The 20,623-nt window shown below is 34.0% G+C and overlaps 1 protein-coding gene across 2 annotated transcripts in view; it reads right to left on the reverse strand.

Annotated features, from left to right (window-relative positions):
- Positions 1–20,623, reverse strand: part of GRID2 (glutamate ionotropic receptor delta type subunit 2) — a 1,588,204-nt gene that overhangs the window by 812,522 nt on the left and 755,059 nt on the right. For both annotated transcript variants that reach the window (XM_058295409.2, XM_004470379.5), the window contains exon 3: positions 5,405–5,689. In XM_058295409.2, the coding sequence (XP_058151392.1) occupies positions 5,405–5,689 (285 nt within the window). The remainder of the gene's footprint in view (positions 1–5,404; positions 5,690–20,623) is intronic.

Here is a 20,623-nt window from a genome sequence, read left to right on the forward strand (position 1 = left end):
AAGTGGAAACCTTAGCAGCAGACAATAACTTCTTTGGATATTTTTAATGTTATGACCTATGATTTTGCCAATTGTAACCTCTGGAAAAGGGAGGCAGTTCTCCTCCTAGAGAGTCACCTGAAGCTTTGGATTTGTTGCTTCCCTAACATGGCTACCAGGTACACAAAAACAGCTTTTAGCTTGCTATTGGGCTTTTCCCGAAACAGAACACATGATTCATGAATGACAAGATATTCCTATTTTGGGATGGGCCAACTCAAATTCAATGATGAACAAGATGTGAATGGCCCACCAAGCTTTGATTATTAAATGGAAATGTCATCTTGAGGAACTCAAGCATGTCCCAGCAGAATCATGACTTTATATGGAAACATGGCTTCCATATTCCTTTGGGGATTTCTTTGGGAAGACTTTATCACCACCCTACCATGAGAAGCTGGCAAGTGATGGCTCTACAAGGTCTTAGTTCACAGCAGTTCCTACGAACAAATAGCTCTGGTTCCCAGGTGTTCTGCTAAGCTGAAATGTATAGTGTTCACGCAGGATTGTTTAAGTTGTTCAACCTCAGTGTCTCAGGTTTCCATGCACTTCTGAAAATGGGCGTGATTACTCTGCTAAATGGACAGAACATATGGACATTTTCAAACTCTGTTCAATACTCCCCTTTTGATCTTTTTATATTTTTTCTGACTCCTGGAATGTTGCAAATGGCCTAGCTTTTTGGTCTGGCACTTGAAGAATTACGGGGTTGTACATTAAAGACATCCCTCCTTGAGTCTACAAACTGGGGAAACAAATTATGGTTATGCATGTGGATGCTCACAGATAGAATGGGTATGGCTTTGTACAAAAACAGGTTTCAGGTTTAAGAGTACTTTATTGACACAGAGTGGAGAGGACAGATTAGAATGACTGCCTCAGGCAGTTCCTCTGAAACAAGAGCTGGGTTTAGTTAGTCCATGTGAACTGGGAACTCTTAGGCCCACCAGCTGATCAGGAGGCTATATTGGAAGCACTACTGAAATATGTGCCACTTGAGGGTCCCCAGCAAATGTAATTAGCACTCTTTCTATCCCCTACCCCCCTACCCTCCAGGAACTCCATGCACACTTCCAGCCTACACTTCCCTTGTGGAGGCTAGGTGTTAAGTTGCCTCCCTTCTGAAGACACACGCCTTGCACATTAAGGATGGTCCTAAGATAACTCAAGTATTTATGTAAATAGTAGCAGTAGATAGTATAGTCTCCAGTGCCATCTAAGGCGAGACAATCCTTATTTTTTTGTGGGGGCTTTATGAAGGAATGTCTAACTTGATATCTATATACTCTGTGGAAATTTTCCCTATAATGATAATCATCCAATTATAAATTTGCCCCCGAATTTCACTGAAGTGATCACTGGTGCATTTTGTCCTTGGAAGTCATTTAGATCAGCCTCAACTCACTGGCCATGGTGGATATATAAATAAATAGGGCATCTTTAGCAAAGAAAGGAGGGACAATGAATTTGTGTAGGCAAGCATCTGCTACAGATGCGTCTGCTTACTTTGGCTCAATGACTATCTTGTTTCCATGCTCCCAGTGATAGCCAAGTTCTCTTAATTAATTTGCAGTATTTTCCTGAATTACATTAATTTTTTGAGGATCTCCAGGCTCAAGTCATCGTTTCTCTTTAATAAAGATGATTCTATAAATTTCATTTATGATCCTTTAAAATTTTCTCATAATTCAACTGTCAGGAATTAATCTTGTTCTTATTTCTAAAAAATCAAAATAGTCTAGTGGTCGAGAGCAGGAACTACTGACAAGATTATCTCTGCTTGAATTTGGGCTTCTCATCTTAAATGCAAGTTACATGACCCTTCACTGGCTGCTTATTTCATTTGTAAAATAAATAATAATAATAATAAACTACCCCATAGAGCTGCTGTGAGTATGAAATGAGACAATAGATGTAAAGTACTTAGAATACTGCCTAGCATGTAGTGAATGTTCTCTGTAAGATTCGCACTAGTTACTATATTCTTGAGTGAAAATTCACTGCAACCTCTTTCTGCTCATTATACTTGGTTAAAGTACAGGCACTGGTCAGACTGTAAGCTCAGCTCTGACACCTCTTAGCTTTGGTTTTGTGAACTAGTTATCTACCAGTTTCTTGGTTTTCTTCTTTCTAAAATCATGATAATAATATTACCTACTTCATAGGTATATCAAAATTCTTAATTAAACTAATGTGAAATACTTATTTTAGTTCTTGGCAGATGAAAATACGCAGAAATATTATATTTAATATTTTTTATTAATCTAAGACTTGGTCACATTTATTTTTATAAGAGAACAGCCCTTTCTCACACATTGCCTCTCAAAATCCTACCTGTTAAATATAATTAACATCAAAGTTCAGTTCTAAAGCCTTCTTTGATAACTGCTACTAAAATTAAATACTTTCTTCATTACACACCACTAGTATGCTGCCTGCATCATTCACATGACACTTAACACATGATCTTCTCTATTAAGAGTCACAAATATTTTACCTCTTTTGTTAACTGCAAGTTTCCTGAAGGCTGACACTATAGTCTATAAAATAATAAAAAAATTTTCTATCTCATTCTTTGCATTGCTTCAAGCAAGTGAGCAATGAACACTTTCTGAATGACACATTTTTAAAAGCTTCACACTTCTTAGCCTCTTTTCAAGCCTTTTTTGTCTTAATGTCTTAAATCAATCCATGCAAAGAAAGTTTCCACATTTTTTTTTTCATCCCTTTTCTTAGAACCACATGAATTTTCTTTGTTAGGGAATCTGAAGTAAACTTTTATACTAAGCCATTAATCATAATTAACTACCATTAAAAAAAGTGCTTCTCTAATTAAATGTATATAAAAGTCCAAGTATTTTAAAATATATTTTTCTAAACAAAATACATGTTCAATATTTTGCCTGAGCAGCCTGCCTGATTCTATCCAAGATGATGCTTAATCCATTCCTTAGTGAAAGCAATTCCTGATAATCAAGATAAAAGTCAAGTACATTTCCAATGTTTGAACTTAAAATGATGACATTGATGAATGGATATGCAAATTCATGTAACCCTTCTTCAAGGTACAAGGTATTTGGATAGTCTGATATTTATTTTGGACTCTAGCCCAGTGCTTTACTAGAAAGATTTATTTTATCAAAGAGAAATTTTCTTTTATTAAACAAAGGTATTACAGGAAATAATTTATTGATCCATCCAGGATAATTTTTCATTAATTTTCAAATTAAATAATAAGCCAAAATCAAGTTCATCATTTGAGTAAAGGAAAATGTTTATTATTTCTAAAACAAACACTAATTCTAATAAACCAGTTAAGACTCTGTAGGATTATAGGCTTTTTTTACTCAAAGGAAAACCAAGGAAAATTGAATGAATTTCAAATGTATGTAAATTTTTCTCTTGCTATGTATTTACTAAACAATTTTAAAATATATTTATTTCATCAGAAATAAAAATGCCTTCCTTATGAATTTCCTGTCTATTATCCATGCTGGACTTGGAAACAAATTTAAAAAGGTAGGTGAAAGTTTTCTTCCCTTATGGACATTTATAAGAAGAGCAAAATCCCTGTTTCAGGGCTGTGAGAATGCCTTGATCAGAAAATCACTTTTCCGTTATTTATTGTGCCAGATTGTCTATTTTGACAGGACTAACTGAAAAGCACTGACATCCCTCCCTTTGCCAGCCAAAGAACGGTTTAGGGTTTTAGAAATTCATTATTTCAAGTTATGTCTGATTGCAATTCATAAAAGTACCATTTGAGGTTGTAACAGCCACACTTAATATGAGTGGGAAAAATCTGACATACTCAGCCTGTTGATTTTCAGAGATAAAGAGTTTATTTACTACATTTAATGAATAATCATACTGGTGAATTTCATATTTGTATTGGATCCAATCTTAACTTTTACTGATGGGTCAATTGTTTTTTATTTCCTTTTTTATTTTATTCTGAAATGAATTTTTGTCTTTCTTCTGTGACCCATAAGCAATGTGAATTAAGAGGGAAAAAATAAGGATTTCCGTGATAGGGTCGAAGGAGACTGTTTTAGAGTGCCACAGACTTTTGGCTGAATCTTACCCATCAAATTTAGTGGCACTCTGGCTGCCAAAACCCCATGAAACCTTGGAATATTTAGGGCTAAATGTAACAACCACTTGAGGTTCCTCCCTGTGAGTCAACAGGAGCCTTTATTTGTTGCTTCCTAGATTTCTGCCAACCTGTTTGTGCTCAGTTCTATTGATGCCACATTCTGGCCCACTCTTCTTGTGTAGCTGTTTTCAATATTGTTCACAATTCCGGATAGATTATAACAAGAAAACAGTTATTTTGTAGTATTTTTTTTTCTTTTTGCTAAGAAAAATAAGTTGTACAAAAGAATGCAAAATCCTGTTTAATTTTTTTTGGATAAAAATGTAAAAACTAGACCCATTTGCACTGAATGCAAAAATGGACTATTTTTCTGAGACTCCTTCTCAAGGCATAATTTCTAAGGAAAGCCATGTTTCAAACTATACATTCTTTATTAAAATCTATTTCTCCTCATTTGATCATGCCAATCTCTATTCCCTTTCTGTTTTCCACTAATGACAAACATAAGAGAAAAACTACATTTGAACAACTCTGGGATCAGTCCATTAGAAAACAGATGGATTAATTCAGGAAAAAAAAAAGTTCAAACCAAAACAATATTATTGTTGTTACCTTTCATTAAAGTAACACTCGGAAGAAGATATGTGGGTAAAGTTAAGTGTCTTCTCATCAAATCATGGTAAATTAATGGACGATGCTTTGTAATTTACCTTGGAAAGTTAAATAAAATATTTTTATATTAACCAGTATTTTTGTGAGATTACATTTTGTAGATAATATGCAGTATTAACTTTAAAGTAATATAATTTCGGTGACTCCAAAAGAGTTAAGTCCTGAGTAGGTATTAAAGGCTACATAAGGGTATTAGATCTATCAGTTATTTGAAACCAGTAAATAATAGGCAGTTTTTTCAGTGTTCCAGCTTCCATCCAAAATGGTCTTTTCTCCTTTCATAGAGGTGTAAAACTTTTTGAATATTGAAATGTATTACTGACTTCTCATTATTTGAAAAATCAAGATACATTGGGGTCAGATTGCCTTCAGAAATATTTATAAATTAGGCATTAGATGCAGATATTTATTTTTAAATTTCCAATTAAAGGGGTTTAATGCAAAAGGACTGAATTTGAAAATTTTTGTTGTTGATGCTAAGTTTGTAAAAATATGACAAAACAATAAATTTACATATAGCACTCAGTATGTCAGGATGAAGTTGCTTCCCATGCAATTATGCAGCTTATAACACTCAAGTGAATTACAAACACTTACCATATTCACTATCATAGAATATAATGAATTTCTGCCACGCATACTCTGTGACCACTCTGAGGATAACTTCATTCAAGTAGACAGGTGGGCGGACTGAGAGAGTGTAATCCTCGTTTCTGCTGCTCCGGGTGAGTCCACAGCCACTCCTTGGGGTCCCAGCTGTTGAGCGTTGAATGAAGAGGTGGGGGATGTGCATGGCATCTGCCAAAGACTGGAGGGAACCCGCCGACGTGCAGCCTATGGAGCTCACGAGGGCCAAGATGCCCTGATTCATAAGTTCACAGGCTGCAAGAAAGAACAGTAATATTCAAAATGTCAAAGGGTTCAAATATTTTCCTATTTTCAGGAGCTGTGAATAAAAGAAAGAATTATTATGCAAATATGGGAATAATACAACCTAAATACTTATTTCAAAATAGATAAAAAATAAATTATCAGTAAATAACAAAGGCACAGTACATGTAGAAAAAAATGTTATTGAGTGATATCTTAGAAAAAATATCAAGTGATATCACTTTTTGAGGATTAAAGAGTAGAAATAAATTCAAAATTAAGGTCAGAAATAATTAATTTTATTTTAGAGAGGTTAGTTATTATCCCTGATTCAGGTTTTAGTCTAGATTTTAGGTAAAATTAAGGCACTTTAGGAATAAAGCTCAGCATTCAGACTATTGTGTATTTTTCAGGTAATTCATGACCTTTATTTCTCATAATCTTTTTAAAATCAATTTTATTTATACAGGTTCATAAAACAATGACATGAAATAATTATATACATTATATAAACAAGTCCATAAAATCAGAATCTGGAATGCAGGTTACCAGGAGCTAGGGTGAGGGGAAGGACAGGGGAATTAATACTTAAATGGTACAGAATTTCTATTGAGTTTGATTGTAAACTTTTGGTTTGGTTTTGGGACTAAAACTTAAAAGAAAAAACAGAAATGTACAACAGAATGAACCCTATTGTAAATGGTCAACTCTATTTAATAGTACAATTATAAAAATATTCTTTCATGAATTAAAACAAATGCACCTGACTAACACTAGGTGTTAATAATAGGGCGGTTTATTGGAATTCTGTGTTTTATGTATTTTATGTATGATATTTCTGTAAAGCTATGATTTTTCAAAAAAAAACATTTAGTATAGTTAAAAAAATCAGAGTGATTGTGATTTCATCACTTCAATCAATATTAGAGCATTTACAAATTATAATAATAATATAAACAAACACAAAACCTCTAACCCTTAATAATCACCTCTCAATTTCTCTATCCTTTCCCCTGCCATTCATAGCTGCTATTCTGAATCTGTTTCTCCAATTTATTTGTATTTATGTTTTGTATAGGAGTCAAACAATATATAGTACCTTTTGTCTAGTTTCTTTCACTTAAAATACTTTTTTATTTTCTCCCTTAATGAAAGATTATTAATATATTACTATACACGACTGTTCCTATTTTGCTTTGGTTGCATTTTTTCCCTAATACCATCTTGTAACATTAAGATGTATTTGTTCTGTTTCAAGGTAAAACAGTCTTATATATGCATTATTACCATACTCATATTTCACATGTGGTTTCGTTACGCTATACAATCTCAAGTTACATTTTTTGGTTTTCCTACTAATAATATACAGGACATTAGACTTTCCCTTTCAACCACTATCATACCCATATATTAGCACTGGAAGGTAGAAACATTATGATGTGCTTTCAACATTTTTATTCATTTCCAAAAATGTGCAAACAACATTTTTACCAGTTCTGCACAGATGAAACCTCAGCTATCCATTCTCTAAATATAGTCTATTTTCTGCTGACCTATATTCTAGTTATTAACTCCATGAGTTTAAACAATATATTTAGTTCATAATAGCACAGTCATATAGTATTTGTTCTTTTGTGTCTGGCTTGCTTCATTCAATATAAGGTCCTCCAGGTAGATCCACGTTGTCATATACTTCATGACTTCATTTCTTCTTACAGCTGAATAATATTCCATCATATGCATACACCACAATTTTTGTTTATCCCTTCATTGGTTGATGGTCACCTGGGTTGTTTCCATCTTTTGGCGATTGTGAATAATGCTGATATCAACATAGTTTGCAGATGTCTGCTTGTGTCAGTGTTCTCAGTTCTTCTGGGTATATACCCACCAGTGGTATTGCCGGGTCACATGAGACATCTATATTCAACTTCCTTAGGAACTGACAAACAATTCCCCACAGTGGCTGTACCATTCTATATTCCTACCAAAAGTGAATAAGCATTCTTATCCCTCCACATCCACTCCAACAACTGTAGTTTTCCAACTTTTAAATAGTGCCCATTCTAATAGGTATGGAATGATATCTCATTGTAGTTTTGATTTGTTTGGATCCCATGGGGCAGATGAATGGAACTGTCTTGCTTGCAGTTGTATATACGCTCTGTTGTTTGGGACTGACGTTGTCCAGCATTATCCTTTTGTTACCTGTCCTGGGAAAGTCTGTTAAACTGGACAGTATGTGTTGGCTGCAACTCTGCTGAAATTAAGGGCTCAACTGACATATGAACAGCCAGAAGATTCAAGTCCCTGGGACACATGTTTAATGGATAGTGCTAATTATAGGTTCGAATAAAAGAGGCATAAGAACCATGTGTAGGAAAATTATAAATGAGTCCAACTCTGATACATCGGTGGGATAGGTTGTCTGCCCTGAGGTGTCCAAATATCTCTACAGCCCTCAGGAGCCACTCTGCTTGAGACACTTTTTACTGTGGTAGTCAGTGAGATCCTCCTGAGTCCTGCATAAATGTAACCTCTTGAATGACTTCCCAACTTACTTTGAAATCTCTTAGCTGTAAAAACTCATTTGTATTAAATAATTCCCCTTTTGGTCAAGGTCTTTTTCCAGATGCATTGCTGTTTAGGTTTTCTTTGATTTCTTTTAGCAATATTTTGTAGTTTTCTGAATACAGGTCCTTGCCATCTTTCATTAAATTGGTACCTAGGTATTTGAGTCTTTTTGTTGCTTTTGTAAATATATTTTTTTCCTGATTTCCTCCTCAGATTGTTCAGTACCAATGTAAATAAACAGTACTGACTTTTGCATGTTGATCTTATATCCTGCCACTCTGTTGAACTCGTTTATTAGTTCAAGCAACTTTGTAGCCGATATTTCTGAATATTCACATCATCTGCTAATAGTGACAGTTTTATTTCCTCTTTTCCTATTTGGATGACTTTTATTTAATTTTTTATTGTCTCATTGCTTTAGCTAGAACTTCTAGCACAATGTTGAATAACAGTGGTGTGAGGGAAGGCCCAACAGTGCAGCTGTCCAAGCCATGAGACTTGCGCTACAAGACACGGGACTATGAGTAAACTCTAGCCCCCACATGCCCTTGAGTAAACTCAGGGATGGTCTTCAAAGTGCTGAGTCACGGGGCGAGGACAGTGCGCATGCGCCGAGCCACCATTTCATCTCCTTCCGCCATTTTGTCTAGTAAATCTATAGTTACCATATATAGACATATTGCTGTCCAACCAATCAGATAATGTTTGCGTTGACCCTATATAACTCCCATCTACTACCCCTTCCCTGGACTCTCTCGCAGATCACGCATAAGTTCACGCGCCCTGGCTCCCCTGCTTCTGCCAATAAAGCTGTCTACTTCTCCTGGCCAGTGGCTTGCGCGAGTTTGTAGCGTGGTTCCCCTTCACTGACTAGCAGCCCCGGCCAGCAGTCCCTGGCACATGGCTGGTGAGGTGTGTCGACAGCCCGTGTCTCAGGAAGGCGGTGCGAGGAAGGCTTCCAGCAGCCACCGCAGCGGCCGCGGAGAAAATGCAACCAACATCCGTGCCAGTGGCGCCTGCTCCCCCCCGGCAGTGGTGACAGTTGGTACCTTGCCTTGTTTCTGATCTTAGAGGGAAAGTTCTCAACCTTTCCTATTGAGTATGATGTTGGTTGAGGAGCTTTCTTTCTATTCCTATCTTTTGATGTGTTTTTTATCAAGAAAGGATGCTGGATTTTGTCAAATGCCTTTTCTGCATAAATCAAGATGATCACACTTTTTTTTAAAATAAAATTTTATTAAAGTATATCATTCATATATGAACATATGTAAGCAATAAATGTATAGTAAAATTTATGAATTTGAAAAACAAACATGTATATCATCAAAAAAGGGTCCAATACATCTCTCCCCCACAAAACTTTGCATTGTATAAAATATTTGATACAAACAGTGAAAGAGCATCATCAAAATATTACTCTCAACCATAGTCCATATCTTATATTTGGTGTATTTCCGTCAACCCACACAATTATGAACACCCAAAATAGTATTATATATTTATTACCTATCAGGAGAAAAACATTCTCATATTAGCCCTGTTAACCACAGTCCATCATCCACCACTGGATTCCCTTGTTATACAGTATCACACTTTGTAAAATCCATTCAAAGTGTACCCTCAGTGACTTTCATTTTCATCAGAGTTGTGCTGTCAGCACCTCAGTCAATTTTAAAATATTTTCATTATTCAAAAAGGAAAATTCCCATACTCCATTATACCCCCTGTTGTTGTCCCTTAGTATTGAAAAGTATCTTGTCATTGCTACGATGTATTACGATATTACTGTTAACTATTCTCATAAGGTACATTCACTGTAACTTTCCCATGTATCATAATATTCTTAGCATATTATAGAAGAGTATTCTTACATTTATACTATTAACCATAATCTTCACCCACCACCAGAACCACTATGTTATACATAGTGGTTATTCTCTAGTTTCCTAGATTATTCTAGATTATTCTCTAGAATATTTCCTAGATTTCTAGTTTCCTAGATTATTCTAGATTATTCTCTAGATTATTCCTAGATTATTCTCTAGTTTCCTTTCATTTGACATTTACTTCTACATACTACTCCTTTCAACCACAATCACATTTATAAGTCAGCAATGTTAGTTATAGTCATTATAATTTGTTACTCTCAACTCTATTCATTTCCACACTTTTACAATTAACCGTGTAATGATGCTATGTATATTAAGCATCATCTCCCATTCTCAATCCACCTTCTATTTCCTAGTAACCTATACTCTAGAGTTGTTTTCAGTTTGTTAATGTGTTGTATTACATTATTTGATTTTCTTGTTTGGAACAACCCTTACATACAAGGAATAAATTCCACTTGATCGTGATGTATAATTGTTTTAACATGCTGTTGGCTTCCACTTACAAATATTTTGCTGAGAATTTCTTCAATCTCACTAAAGGGATTGAAAAATTCAAAGGAAAACTTAAATAACAAGCACCACTATGCAATTAATAGGACAATTAATGAAGTCTGATTTATTGTGCAGGCTTAAAACTACTATACTAATGACATGCACACAAATATTAAATAAATTCATTATGATTATTTAATGTTAATCCAACCAATAAATACAAAATAAATAAATATTAGGTACACAATTTTGAAACATTGCTTTATGAGGGAAATTACACTGGTTTCAAATAGAGAATGCAACAGACACAGAAGAGCACACAGAGAATGGACACAGAGAGCAAACAACGGAAGGGGAGGAGGGAAAAAATAAAGAAAAAAAGGAAAAGAAATAATTCAGCTAAATAAAAAAGAGCTCATTTATCAAAAATTGACTGGAGTTTGTTGATCCAAAATGCAACTGCAGTTGGGCACATATAAGAACGAACCTGCAAGGTAACCCATCTTTTCTCTTTTAAGGTCCTATATGTGAGCCTCATTTTATCTTATTTTATCAATATAAACATTGGTCAATGCAGAGATATTAGAAATTGATTTACTCTGGACTTCAACTGTTCTTAGGACCTTTCATGAAGGTTAGTATATTAAAAAAGAGACTATTGTAATGACATTAGAAAGAGATTTGAAAAAAATCAAGGGTTGCACTAAGAATAGAAGCAAAATTGAGTGAGGCAGTCTACATTTTACTATAAGAATTCCATGTCTTGATTGCTAGAAGACTTTGCATTATTTTGAGTTTTAGTATATTTGCATTATTTAGAGGTAATGCATGTTTCCATTCATTAGAAAAGTGTGAAAACTTGTGGGTCTGTGTGTGCATCTATGGCTTTTTAAATAAGAATCCAAGTGTAGCAGTTTGATATGGTTATGAATTCCAAAAATATATAATGGTTTATGCTTTTAATCTAATCTGTACCTGGGCATGATTGAGTTATGATTAGGGTATTGAATCCCCACCCACCAAGGGGTGGGGAATCACAGGTAAAAGGCATGGCAAAGAACAGATGTGAGGGTTCCTGATGGGGTTTTGATATTGGAGTTTGATACTGAGTCTTAAGCTAGAGCCCTCGGGAAAGAGACAGAGCCATTCGCCTGATAGTCGACAGCTGACTTTATGGAGAGAGGCAAAGCCTAGAGAGCCTCATAGTCTACAGCTGACCTTGTGGAGGAAACAGAGGAGCTGAGCCTGGAGGAACCCAGAAAGCCTGAACCCTCACAAACTCAGCAGCCATCTTGCTCCAACATGCGGAAATAGACTTTGGTGAGGGAGGTAATTTATGCTTTATGGCCTGGTAACTGTAAGCTCCTACCCCAAATAAATACCCTTTATAATGCCCAGCAGATTTCTGGTATTTTACATCTGCACCCCTTTGGCTTACTAATACACCAAGTCAAGGACTTCTCAATGGCATATGATTCCAAGCCCTTTGTTTTATTCATCTTATATATGCATGTACACACATACATCCATTCATATAGACCATACTGAACAGCCTGCTGGTTTTGTGGCTCTAGCTGTTTGAGATTTGAATACTGTCAAAGACGTTTGTAGCCTGCACTGATTGCTGAAAGTATACCTACATATATGTATATATACACATATATAAATTGCATTCAGCAACATTTTTACCTTTTTGGTCATTCATCAGTTCTTGAAATGAATTTGCTGCATAAATGAACATATTCAAGTTAAATCATGTTCACATATACTATTTTTCATTTCTGCATTTAATCAGTTTGAGTTTTTGTTCTTTTTCCAACAATGAGATTAAAAATAAAATCTGGAGTTTTCAAACTAATTACTTGTTACTGATTGATAAAAGAATACACATTGAAATATTATAGATAGTACCATTCTTCTGTAATATTTACATGTATTCTATTACCTGTGATATTTTTACTGACATAAACATAAAACATAAATATGTTTTCCCTTTTGTATTCATTTAATCTCTCCCAATGGTTTTAAGTCACATCAGGGCATTAGCACATTACCATTTGTTTGTCCATTTATACAGTGGGTAGATTGAATTATGAAACCAAGAAAAAAAAATGTTCTTAATCAATCCCTATGGTTGTGACCCTAGTGTAAAATAGGAACTTTTTGAAGATGTTATTTTAGATTAAGTTGTTCCTTAACTGAATGATGTTGGCTCTGAATTAATTCTACTACTGGAGGCTTTATGAAGAGAAAGCACATGGAGGAAAAGAGCTGGAAGTCAATGAACCTGGAGAAGAATGACGTCTAAGATGTTGCCACCATGGGATAGGAAAGCCAAGAAACCCCATAGCCAACTCACAGAACGTTACCAATCGCAGGAGCAGTTGGAGCTCCAAAACCATGAGAAAATAAATTTCCATTGTTAAGCCAATTCATTTTGTGTTATTTGTCATAATAGACAGGTAACTGAGATGTGCATTTATTCATCAACTCACATTTATCCACTATCAACCATGAGCCAGAAACTTCTCGGTTGATCAGAGAATGGACGTGGCAGCTTCTACCCTCACGAAGCTCTTATTCTATACTCTACAGAGTTTCTAACACCTGGCCTACATCAGATGCAAAAGGGGAAAATTGAAAAAAATAAATAAATAAAACACTGATATCGAAGTCCTCCTCTAGGGATTCTACTTCAGTCAGTCTGTGTTGAGTTGGTATTTGTATTTTAAAATGTTATCCAAGTAGTTCTGAAGTGTAAACCTTTTTGAAATAATTTGGTTGATTGTAATAATAGCATTTCTTATTGTGATTTTTGCAAATACATAATATACATTTCTTTTCTTCTCTTTCATTTTCAGTAATATTATTGACAGTGTGACCATACCTTGGGAGTGCCAAGTTCTCTATTTTGCTAATTCTTTTAAGTTAATGGATAGTGGTGAAGTTAAAATAAGAGGTTGAATAGAGTCAGTGAGAATCATAGCACTCTCAAAGGTGATCCTTATCTTCTTTTTACTTCCAACAGTGAATTAGAAAGACTTCATTATTTCTCATTCCTCCAAGACATATGCAATATACCTTATTTCCTCAACTCTAAATTGTAAGTGGCTTCTATTTTGTCCTATCTGAATTTGAGACATACCTGTTGTTATATTGAATTCAATTAACTATTTTTCTTGAAAATCTCATTAAATACTAAATTTTACAATCAGTAAGGTCTTATAAATGAGAAAACAAGGTAAGCTCCCATGGGAGAATGAAAAATATTTGTATTCTTTCTTCAACAGATGAATTTAATTCCTTTTTCCTATTTACTTGATTAATGAACTGCAGATATAGTATTTATAATTACTCTTTTCCCTTTTCAACCACTAAAAAGCACAAGATCTTTGATTCTATTATTATAAGAATATAGTAGCACTAAACACATGAAGCCTATCCAAACACTAAGCATTCTATGCAAATGTGATTTTAATAAGGTAGCATTTAAAAGATAGGCTGAATTTGATAAATGATCAGAGCAGTTTGCCAAAAATATAATTATTTGGAACTAATTCTTCCAAATAAAGAAGGCCTTTATATATAAATAGTGTTACAAGGTCCAAGTTAATAATCATCATCTACTTAAAATTTGAGAACACATAAAAAGATTCATTTAATTATAATTAAAAAGCAGTAAGATTTTATTCCTTATTAAAATTATATGAATGGCTAAAATGGTTGATTACCAGCTGTAAAATGTACTCAACTGAATAATTTTTAGTTAACTTTATCTTTTCAGTCATCTAGAGCCAGAATAAGCTTTCAATTATGATTTGTGACCCAAACCTGACCAAACCTGAGAAGGACTAAACATTTAATTTAACAGCTATGTTAAACAGTTTTTTCCCCCACTTCTTGATTTTCATAACAACCCTGAGAAGAAAATCTATTATTATTCTCATCTTCTGACTCACTGAAATTAAGTGCATTGCCCAAATTCAAACATTCATTCCATGCCAGAGATGGTATTGAAACCTGGCTCAGACTCCAATGCCTGGGCCATAGAGAACTAGAAAATGTATCACTGGTTTTAAACATAAAGGCCTAAATAAAGAAATAGGAGACATTTAATTCTTCTTTACTACAAGATTCATGAAATGTTAGCCCTTTGGATATAAGATAGAAAAAAAAATTTTTGATGACATTTTGTTTTTCTTTGGGGTTTGGAACTAGGGCATTACCTCCGTATATTTTCAGTTACAAAAATAGAGTTTATGAATGGAAAATTTTTTGGGTCCTCCCCCAGAATTTTAAGATTTTTACTTTGAAGGAGATAAAGTTGGGTAAGAGTAGGTATTGTGTCTGTTTCTCTGCAGCCAGTGATCCCCTGTGCCTGCCTTTACCTGCCAGGGGAGGTGAATCGGATATTCTGCCCTTGCCTCAATCTTTCTCCTGACCACTCAGTGGAGGATCATGGCAGTATCTTGCAAATGACTACAAACTCTCCGTATTTCTGAGGACCACAACTCTTCCAAAATAACAGAGCAGCTCACTCTTGGCTTTCAAAAATTCATTAAAATTCTAGGTGATTCCTCCTGACTGCTTGGAAGGCAGTCACCTCTTTCTCCTGTGTTCCGTCAAAGGCAAAACCATATGTTCTCCTGTGCCCTGCTTCCCCCGGAAGGGGCATGTCTCTATTTGGAGTTTGCCTTCCTTGATTGCACTGAGACAATGTGCAGCTTGAAAAAACTTAAAACTTATGATTATGTAGATTAGTTGCCTTTTTCTCAATTTTTGGATGGGAATAAAATTTTTGGAATTTTTATACATTAAAGTGGAAGTGTTAGTTCATCCACTCCTTGATTGTTCCTATAACATTTCGTCAACACCTACTACATTGTAATTACCTGTTTTTATGACAGTCTTCAGCATTAGACAGGGTCTTTATTAATGCTTTTTTGCAAACTCAGGACCTTACATCTTATAAACATAATCACATTTTTGTTAATTAAATTTAGATAGATTTTAAGTACTTTTGATTAGAAAGAGCATAATGCTTCAGAATACCACTGTAAATAATTTAATTTCATTTAATAATATTTTATTCCTTGGCCACAGTTTCCTTCACTACATGAAAAGGAATCAATCCTGTTAATGGGCACTCACTTATCATGGTCTGTAAGGCCACCCGTAAGTTCATGTGTGACCTCCTCTCTGTCCAGGCTCCTGCCAACCTCAGCTTTGCTCATTCTACTTTAGCCATAGTGGCCTTTTTACTTTTCTGTGCAGGCTCTTTTCTTGCTATTTCTTTTTACTGGAGTGCTCTTTACCCAGATAGTCCTTGATTTTATTCCCTCACTCTAATCCTCTGTTCTTGAAGCCTCTCTGTCACTGCCTATCTCCTGGCACTATTTTATCATTTCCTTAATACTTATCAAATATCTGACACTCTCATACATCTGTCTATTATGATGTTTTTACTCTGAGTTTCCCATTAGAATATAAGCTACACAAGAGCAGAAGCTTGTTTGTTTTGTTCACTGTCTTACCTCCAAATTCTAGAACAGAGCCTCGTTGTAGACACTCAATAAACATATGGTAAATGAATGAATAATTGAAAAACAGGGTGGCCACAGTACAATTTCAAAAATAGACGCAGTCTATGGCAGATTACTTATATCCTTTTTGCTTTAGTAACTCAATTCAAGTTATTTGAAGTCTGTCTGTTTCTGAGAAACAGTCTACTTCTTGTTAGTACAGAAGAATCCTAAAAGGAGTTGACAAGAGATTAGAATGGCAAAATGAGAAGACTTCATCTTATATAACAGGTGTTAGTTAGCATTCCCTATGTGAACTATTTTAGCAATATTGTATTCTTTTCTAAGTGGACTAACATATTGAATATCCAGGAAAGAAAAGAGGCTGTGTTTTTGTGTGTGTGTTTTTTTTAAGCCTAGTTATGCTTGGCATATAGGGGACATCATTAACTATTTCTTAAAAACGTGAGTGCAATATAATTTGTAATAAAATAGAATGTTTAATTAATCTCAAGAAATGATATGTTCCATGGAAACCTTTATGCAGTAATATAGCAAGTAAATAATCAAGTACATTCTGTAATGTCTTTGTTCTGAATATACTCATTTATTAAATGCCTGAAATTTTATTTGATTTAAATTATCTTTTAATACTATACATGTTTTACATGATTTTAAACTTGAATCCATTTGATTTTAAAATAAACTGGAAATAATTAAAAATAAAATAAAATGGCTACTTGTACAATTTGAAATAGCTACTTATATGTTATAGTATCTATCAAAACTCACATAATTGTTCTAATGTATATTCCACTTGATTGTAAGATTATTTTAAATTTTATTTTATTAATTTTTAATTTAACATGATTGTATTGATCTGATTAAAAAATAATTGGCAGTAGGAGTTAATCACAGTTATCCATTCAGGAATCAACACAACCATCTTAATTTATTGATAATTTATTGATAATTGCTTTTCACTTAGCATAAAATGCACTTGGATTTATTCTTTGCCAAGATACAATCTTTTTCCATCTGCAGTTTGTTATCACAATCTAATTTTATTAATAATGTCTTTTAACATAGTATCAGAAGCATTTCTATTTCTAGATTTTTAAAAAATCTGTATATGCGTTTTCCAGAGTTAGATCCCATGCTCTGTTTCAGAGTATGGATATATTGTCGAATAGTTAACTTCACCCTTACTGGCAGCAATTATGAAGAGAAAGAAGATAATTCCTGAAAAGTATAGCATAAAATCTGTTGCAACATTTTCAAAAGAAAGCTTTTAACTAAGTCACCTGGAATCCTTTCTCTCATATATTTTTCAAGCAGTGTTGTGCAAGTTGTTGAAAAGGCCTGTATTTAAATCTTTGACACTAATTCTCTTTGTGAACAATTCACTTAAACATACAAAGACAATGTTTCTTCTGAGGGAAGATATAAAATCAAAACACTAGGCTGACATGACAATTTTCCTCACCATTTGCATTAACGTGAAAAAAAACAACACACAAATTCCAAGTCTTCTCTACTGCTGCTATTGCCTACAAACTATTGCTTAAAAAAAACCAAACAAAACATGGGGATGGTGTTAGCTCTGTAATCTATAGACAGATTGTACGTGAGGAATACTGAATTTTAATCCTCGTTCTCGTGTGAATCACTTTGAGCCTTGGGTAAAAGTCACTTTTTCTCTTTGAGTTTTAGTTTCTTCAAGTCTTAATGGTAGTGGTTAGACTAAATGGTTTCTTAGGTACTCTCCCTGGGGGCACCATACTGACGTTCCCTCTCTCATTCTCTCTTCCTTGCTTCTATTATAGACCAACTTTTTATCTATTTGGCACATTTTAACTTAATTGGTTACATTTTGGTCTGAGAGTTTTTCTGTTTCTTTAGGGCTTTCTATTCTTATTCGTTATAAGGACTTTTATATTTTCCTCTTTCCATGTTGGGGTTGGGTTCCATTGGAGAATCACTTTCCTCTGGTAAACTAAGAATAAAAAGAGTAGAACTGATTTTATTCATAATATGTATTGTCTAAAATGTCCTGGAATTTTGGGTTAGGGTGTTTTGTTTTGTTTTTTACTTTGATTATAAGGGTCCTTGGCCCTTTGAAAAAAAGTTTATTTGTTGCAAGGGGACAATTTTCTTTTGAATGCATCTTAACATATATGTGGCACTAAATTTAACATCTCCCTCTTTTCCCACTAAAAAAGGAGAAAAGGGAAAGCTATAACTTAATTCTTGATTACTGAGAATTTTCTTTTTTACAGATAAGTCAGACTGCTTTGAAAAGGAAATTAGGATTCATGTGGCTATACATCAAAGAAGAAATCTCTAGAAATAGCATTTCTTTTGATGATATTCTCTTCCCTATGTCTTCCCATGAAATACTGTGATGTTTTATACTTCCCAGCACCTTCTATGCCATACCACCCTGAATCTCTCCTATAAATTTTATCCACGGAAATGGTTTTAATGAGCATTAGATGTGCCAATTGTAAGAAATTATATTATCTACAGTAATAATAATATAACGATATTGCCCATAATTTTAGAGATTTCATTTCAAAACCCTTTTATCTCTTTTCACCATTGAAAACACCTATGAAGTAAACAGTAATCATTACATGCTATTTGCATCATGAGAGTTTTATGTCACAAATGAAAATATGTATCTGAAAGTCTTTTTTTTAACAGTAATGCATTATACTTTATTATAGTTGGAATTACTATTATTCACATGATTCTATTCCTTTACTTGAGAGGATTCTGAAGAATAGCTTGAGTAAACTGATTGCTAAAGATCATAATGACTTGGAAATGAAGGTCTATAATCATTCAATCAATCAGCTATTAGGGACATAACCAAAGGAATACGAAAACAGCATCTGACACAGGATCCATATTTAGAAACTCACAGTTGTGCTTGAAGAATCTAGGTCACCTGGTATCTTCAGATATAGACTGTAAGACATTTTATTTAAAAGAAAACATGAATAAATATGCAATAACAATTGGGTTCAAATAGGGCATACATTTTAATTTGAGTTTAATTAATTTGACCTGAATGATTTGGGAAATTGTCTACGAATGAAGCACATCAACTCTTAAGTTCCTTAAACAAGTAATATCTTCTCATTATGTTTACTGACACAGAGTCTATGTTTAATAAATACTTGTTCAAAAAAATACAAGGTGGATCTTGAAACAGAGTTTGATTTCGATAAATCAGGAGGAAGGAGGAGGGCATTCTGGAATGTGGGGGAAGGATGCAAAATCTTGAGCTCTTCCTATCTTTTGGAAAGTACTTGTTTTTCGTTGAGCACGTTAGGTAAAAGAGATAATTCAAGCACTAATGGAAACATAATTTCAAAAAATGTAGACTGGGCATCCTCACTGAAAAAAGTCCCGTTTGTAGCACAGCAATCTGAGAATGATTAGTTGTAACGTTAGCTTAAGAGGAGAAATTTCACAGAACCTTAGGAGTTAAAAATGGCTTGGAAGAGTAATCATTTATGTGTTCAGTACAGAGAAAAACTGATGATTAAATAACCATTTTTCCAGGCACATGTTTACCCAGGAATAGTGATTACAATCACTCTCATCCTCTTCAAATAATGGCCTGTTTATTCCTTAAAGATTTAATAGTGATAAAATGAAACAAGTTATTCAAGTTATTGGGTTTCTCTTCTCCATAGATTTTGGCACTACTCCATGTTGATTTTCTAAGGAATCTAAAATACAAAAAGAGAGGAAGAACAAGTACCATTTCAATGGCATTCAAGATAGAATAAAATCTAAACTCTAGTGTAGTGTTTACATATACTGTCTTTGGAACTACAGTATCTGAGCTAAGCGTTAATCCTCATTCCCAGGCCTTCTAGTTGTATAACAACAGGAAATTTATTTCAACGGTCTGGGGTCTCATTTTCCTCACCAGTAAAGTAGGAATTATAACAGTATCTACTGCTAAAGATTACTATAAGAATTAAATGAGTTAATACATTTTAAGGGCATGTGTGACACATAGAGTATGCTAAGTAAATGTTAGCCATTGTTTTTAAAATTTAATTTTTAATAGACTAAGCTTCAGGAAGGGTTGCTATAAATTAGGTTATCTGCAGGTCAATGAGAGATAGCTAGACAGGGACTTAGAGAACCATAAGGAAAATCAATTGTTAGAATAGTAAAGCAAATTTTGAATCACTATTAATACAACAAATGACTACTGATGACCTGTTCTATGCAAATCTGTGTTCAATGTTGTAATAATTCCAACAAATTATGAATTCCTTATAAATTCTTTTTTGCATCTCAAACTATAGTTCTGTTTTGTAGGTTTTCAACCATTCCTGAAATGCTCACACCTTTATTCTTTTACTTGTCTTCTTTTAATCGCATTTCCTTAAAGAGATCGAACCACTTTTTTCAAGCTAGGTGTGTCTCAGTTACTGGGA

The sequence above is a fragment of the Dasypus novemcinctus genome, chromosome 1 (assembly GCF_030445035.2).
Source record: "Dasypus novemcinctus isolate mDasNov1 chromosome 1, mDasNov1.1.hap2, whole genome shotgun sequence".
NCBI lineage: Eukaryota > Metazoa > Chordata > Mammalia > Cingulata > Dasypodidae > Dasypus > Dasypus novemcinctus.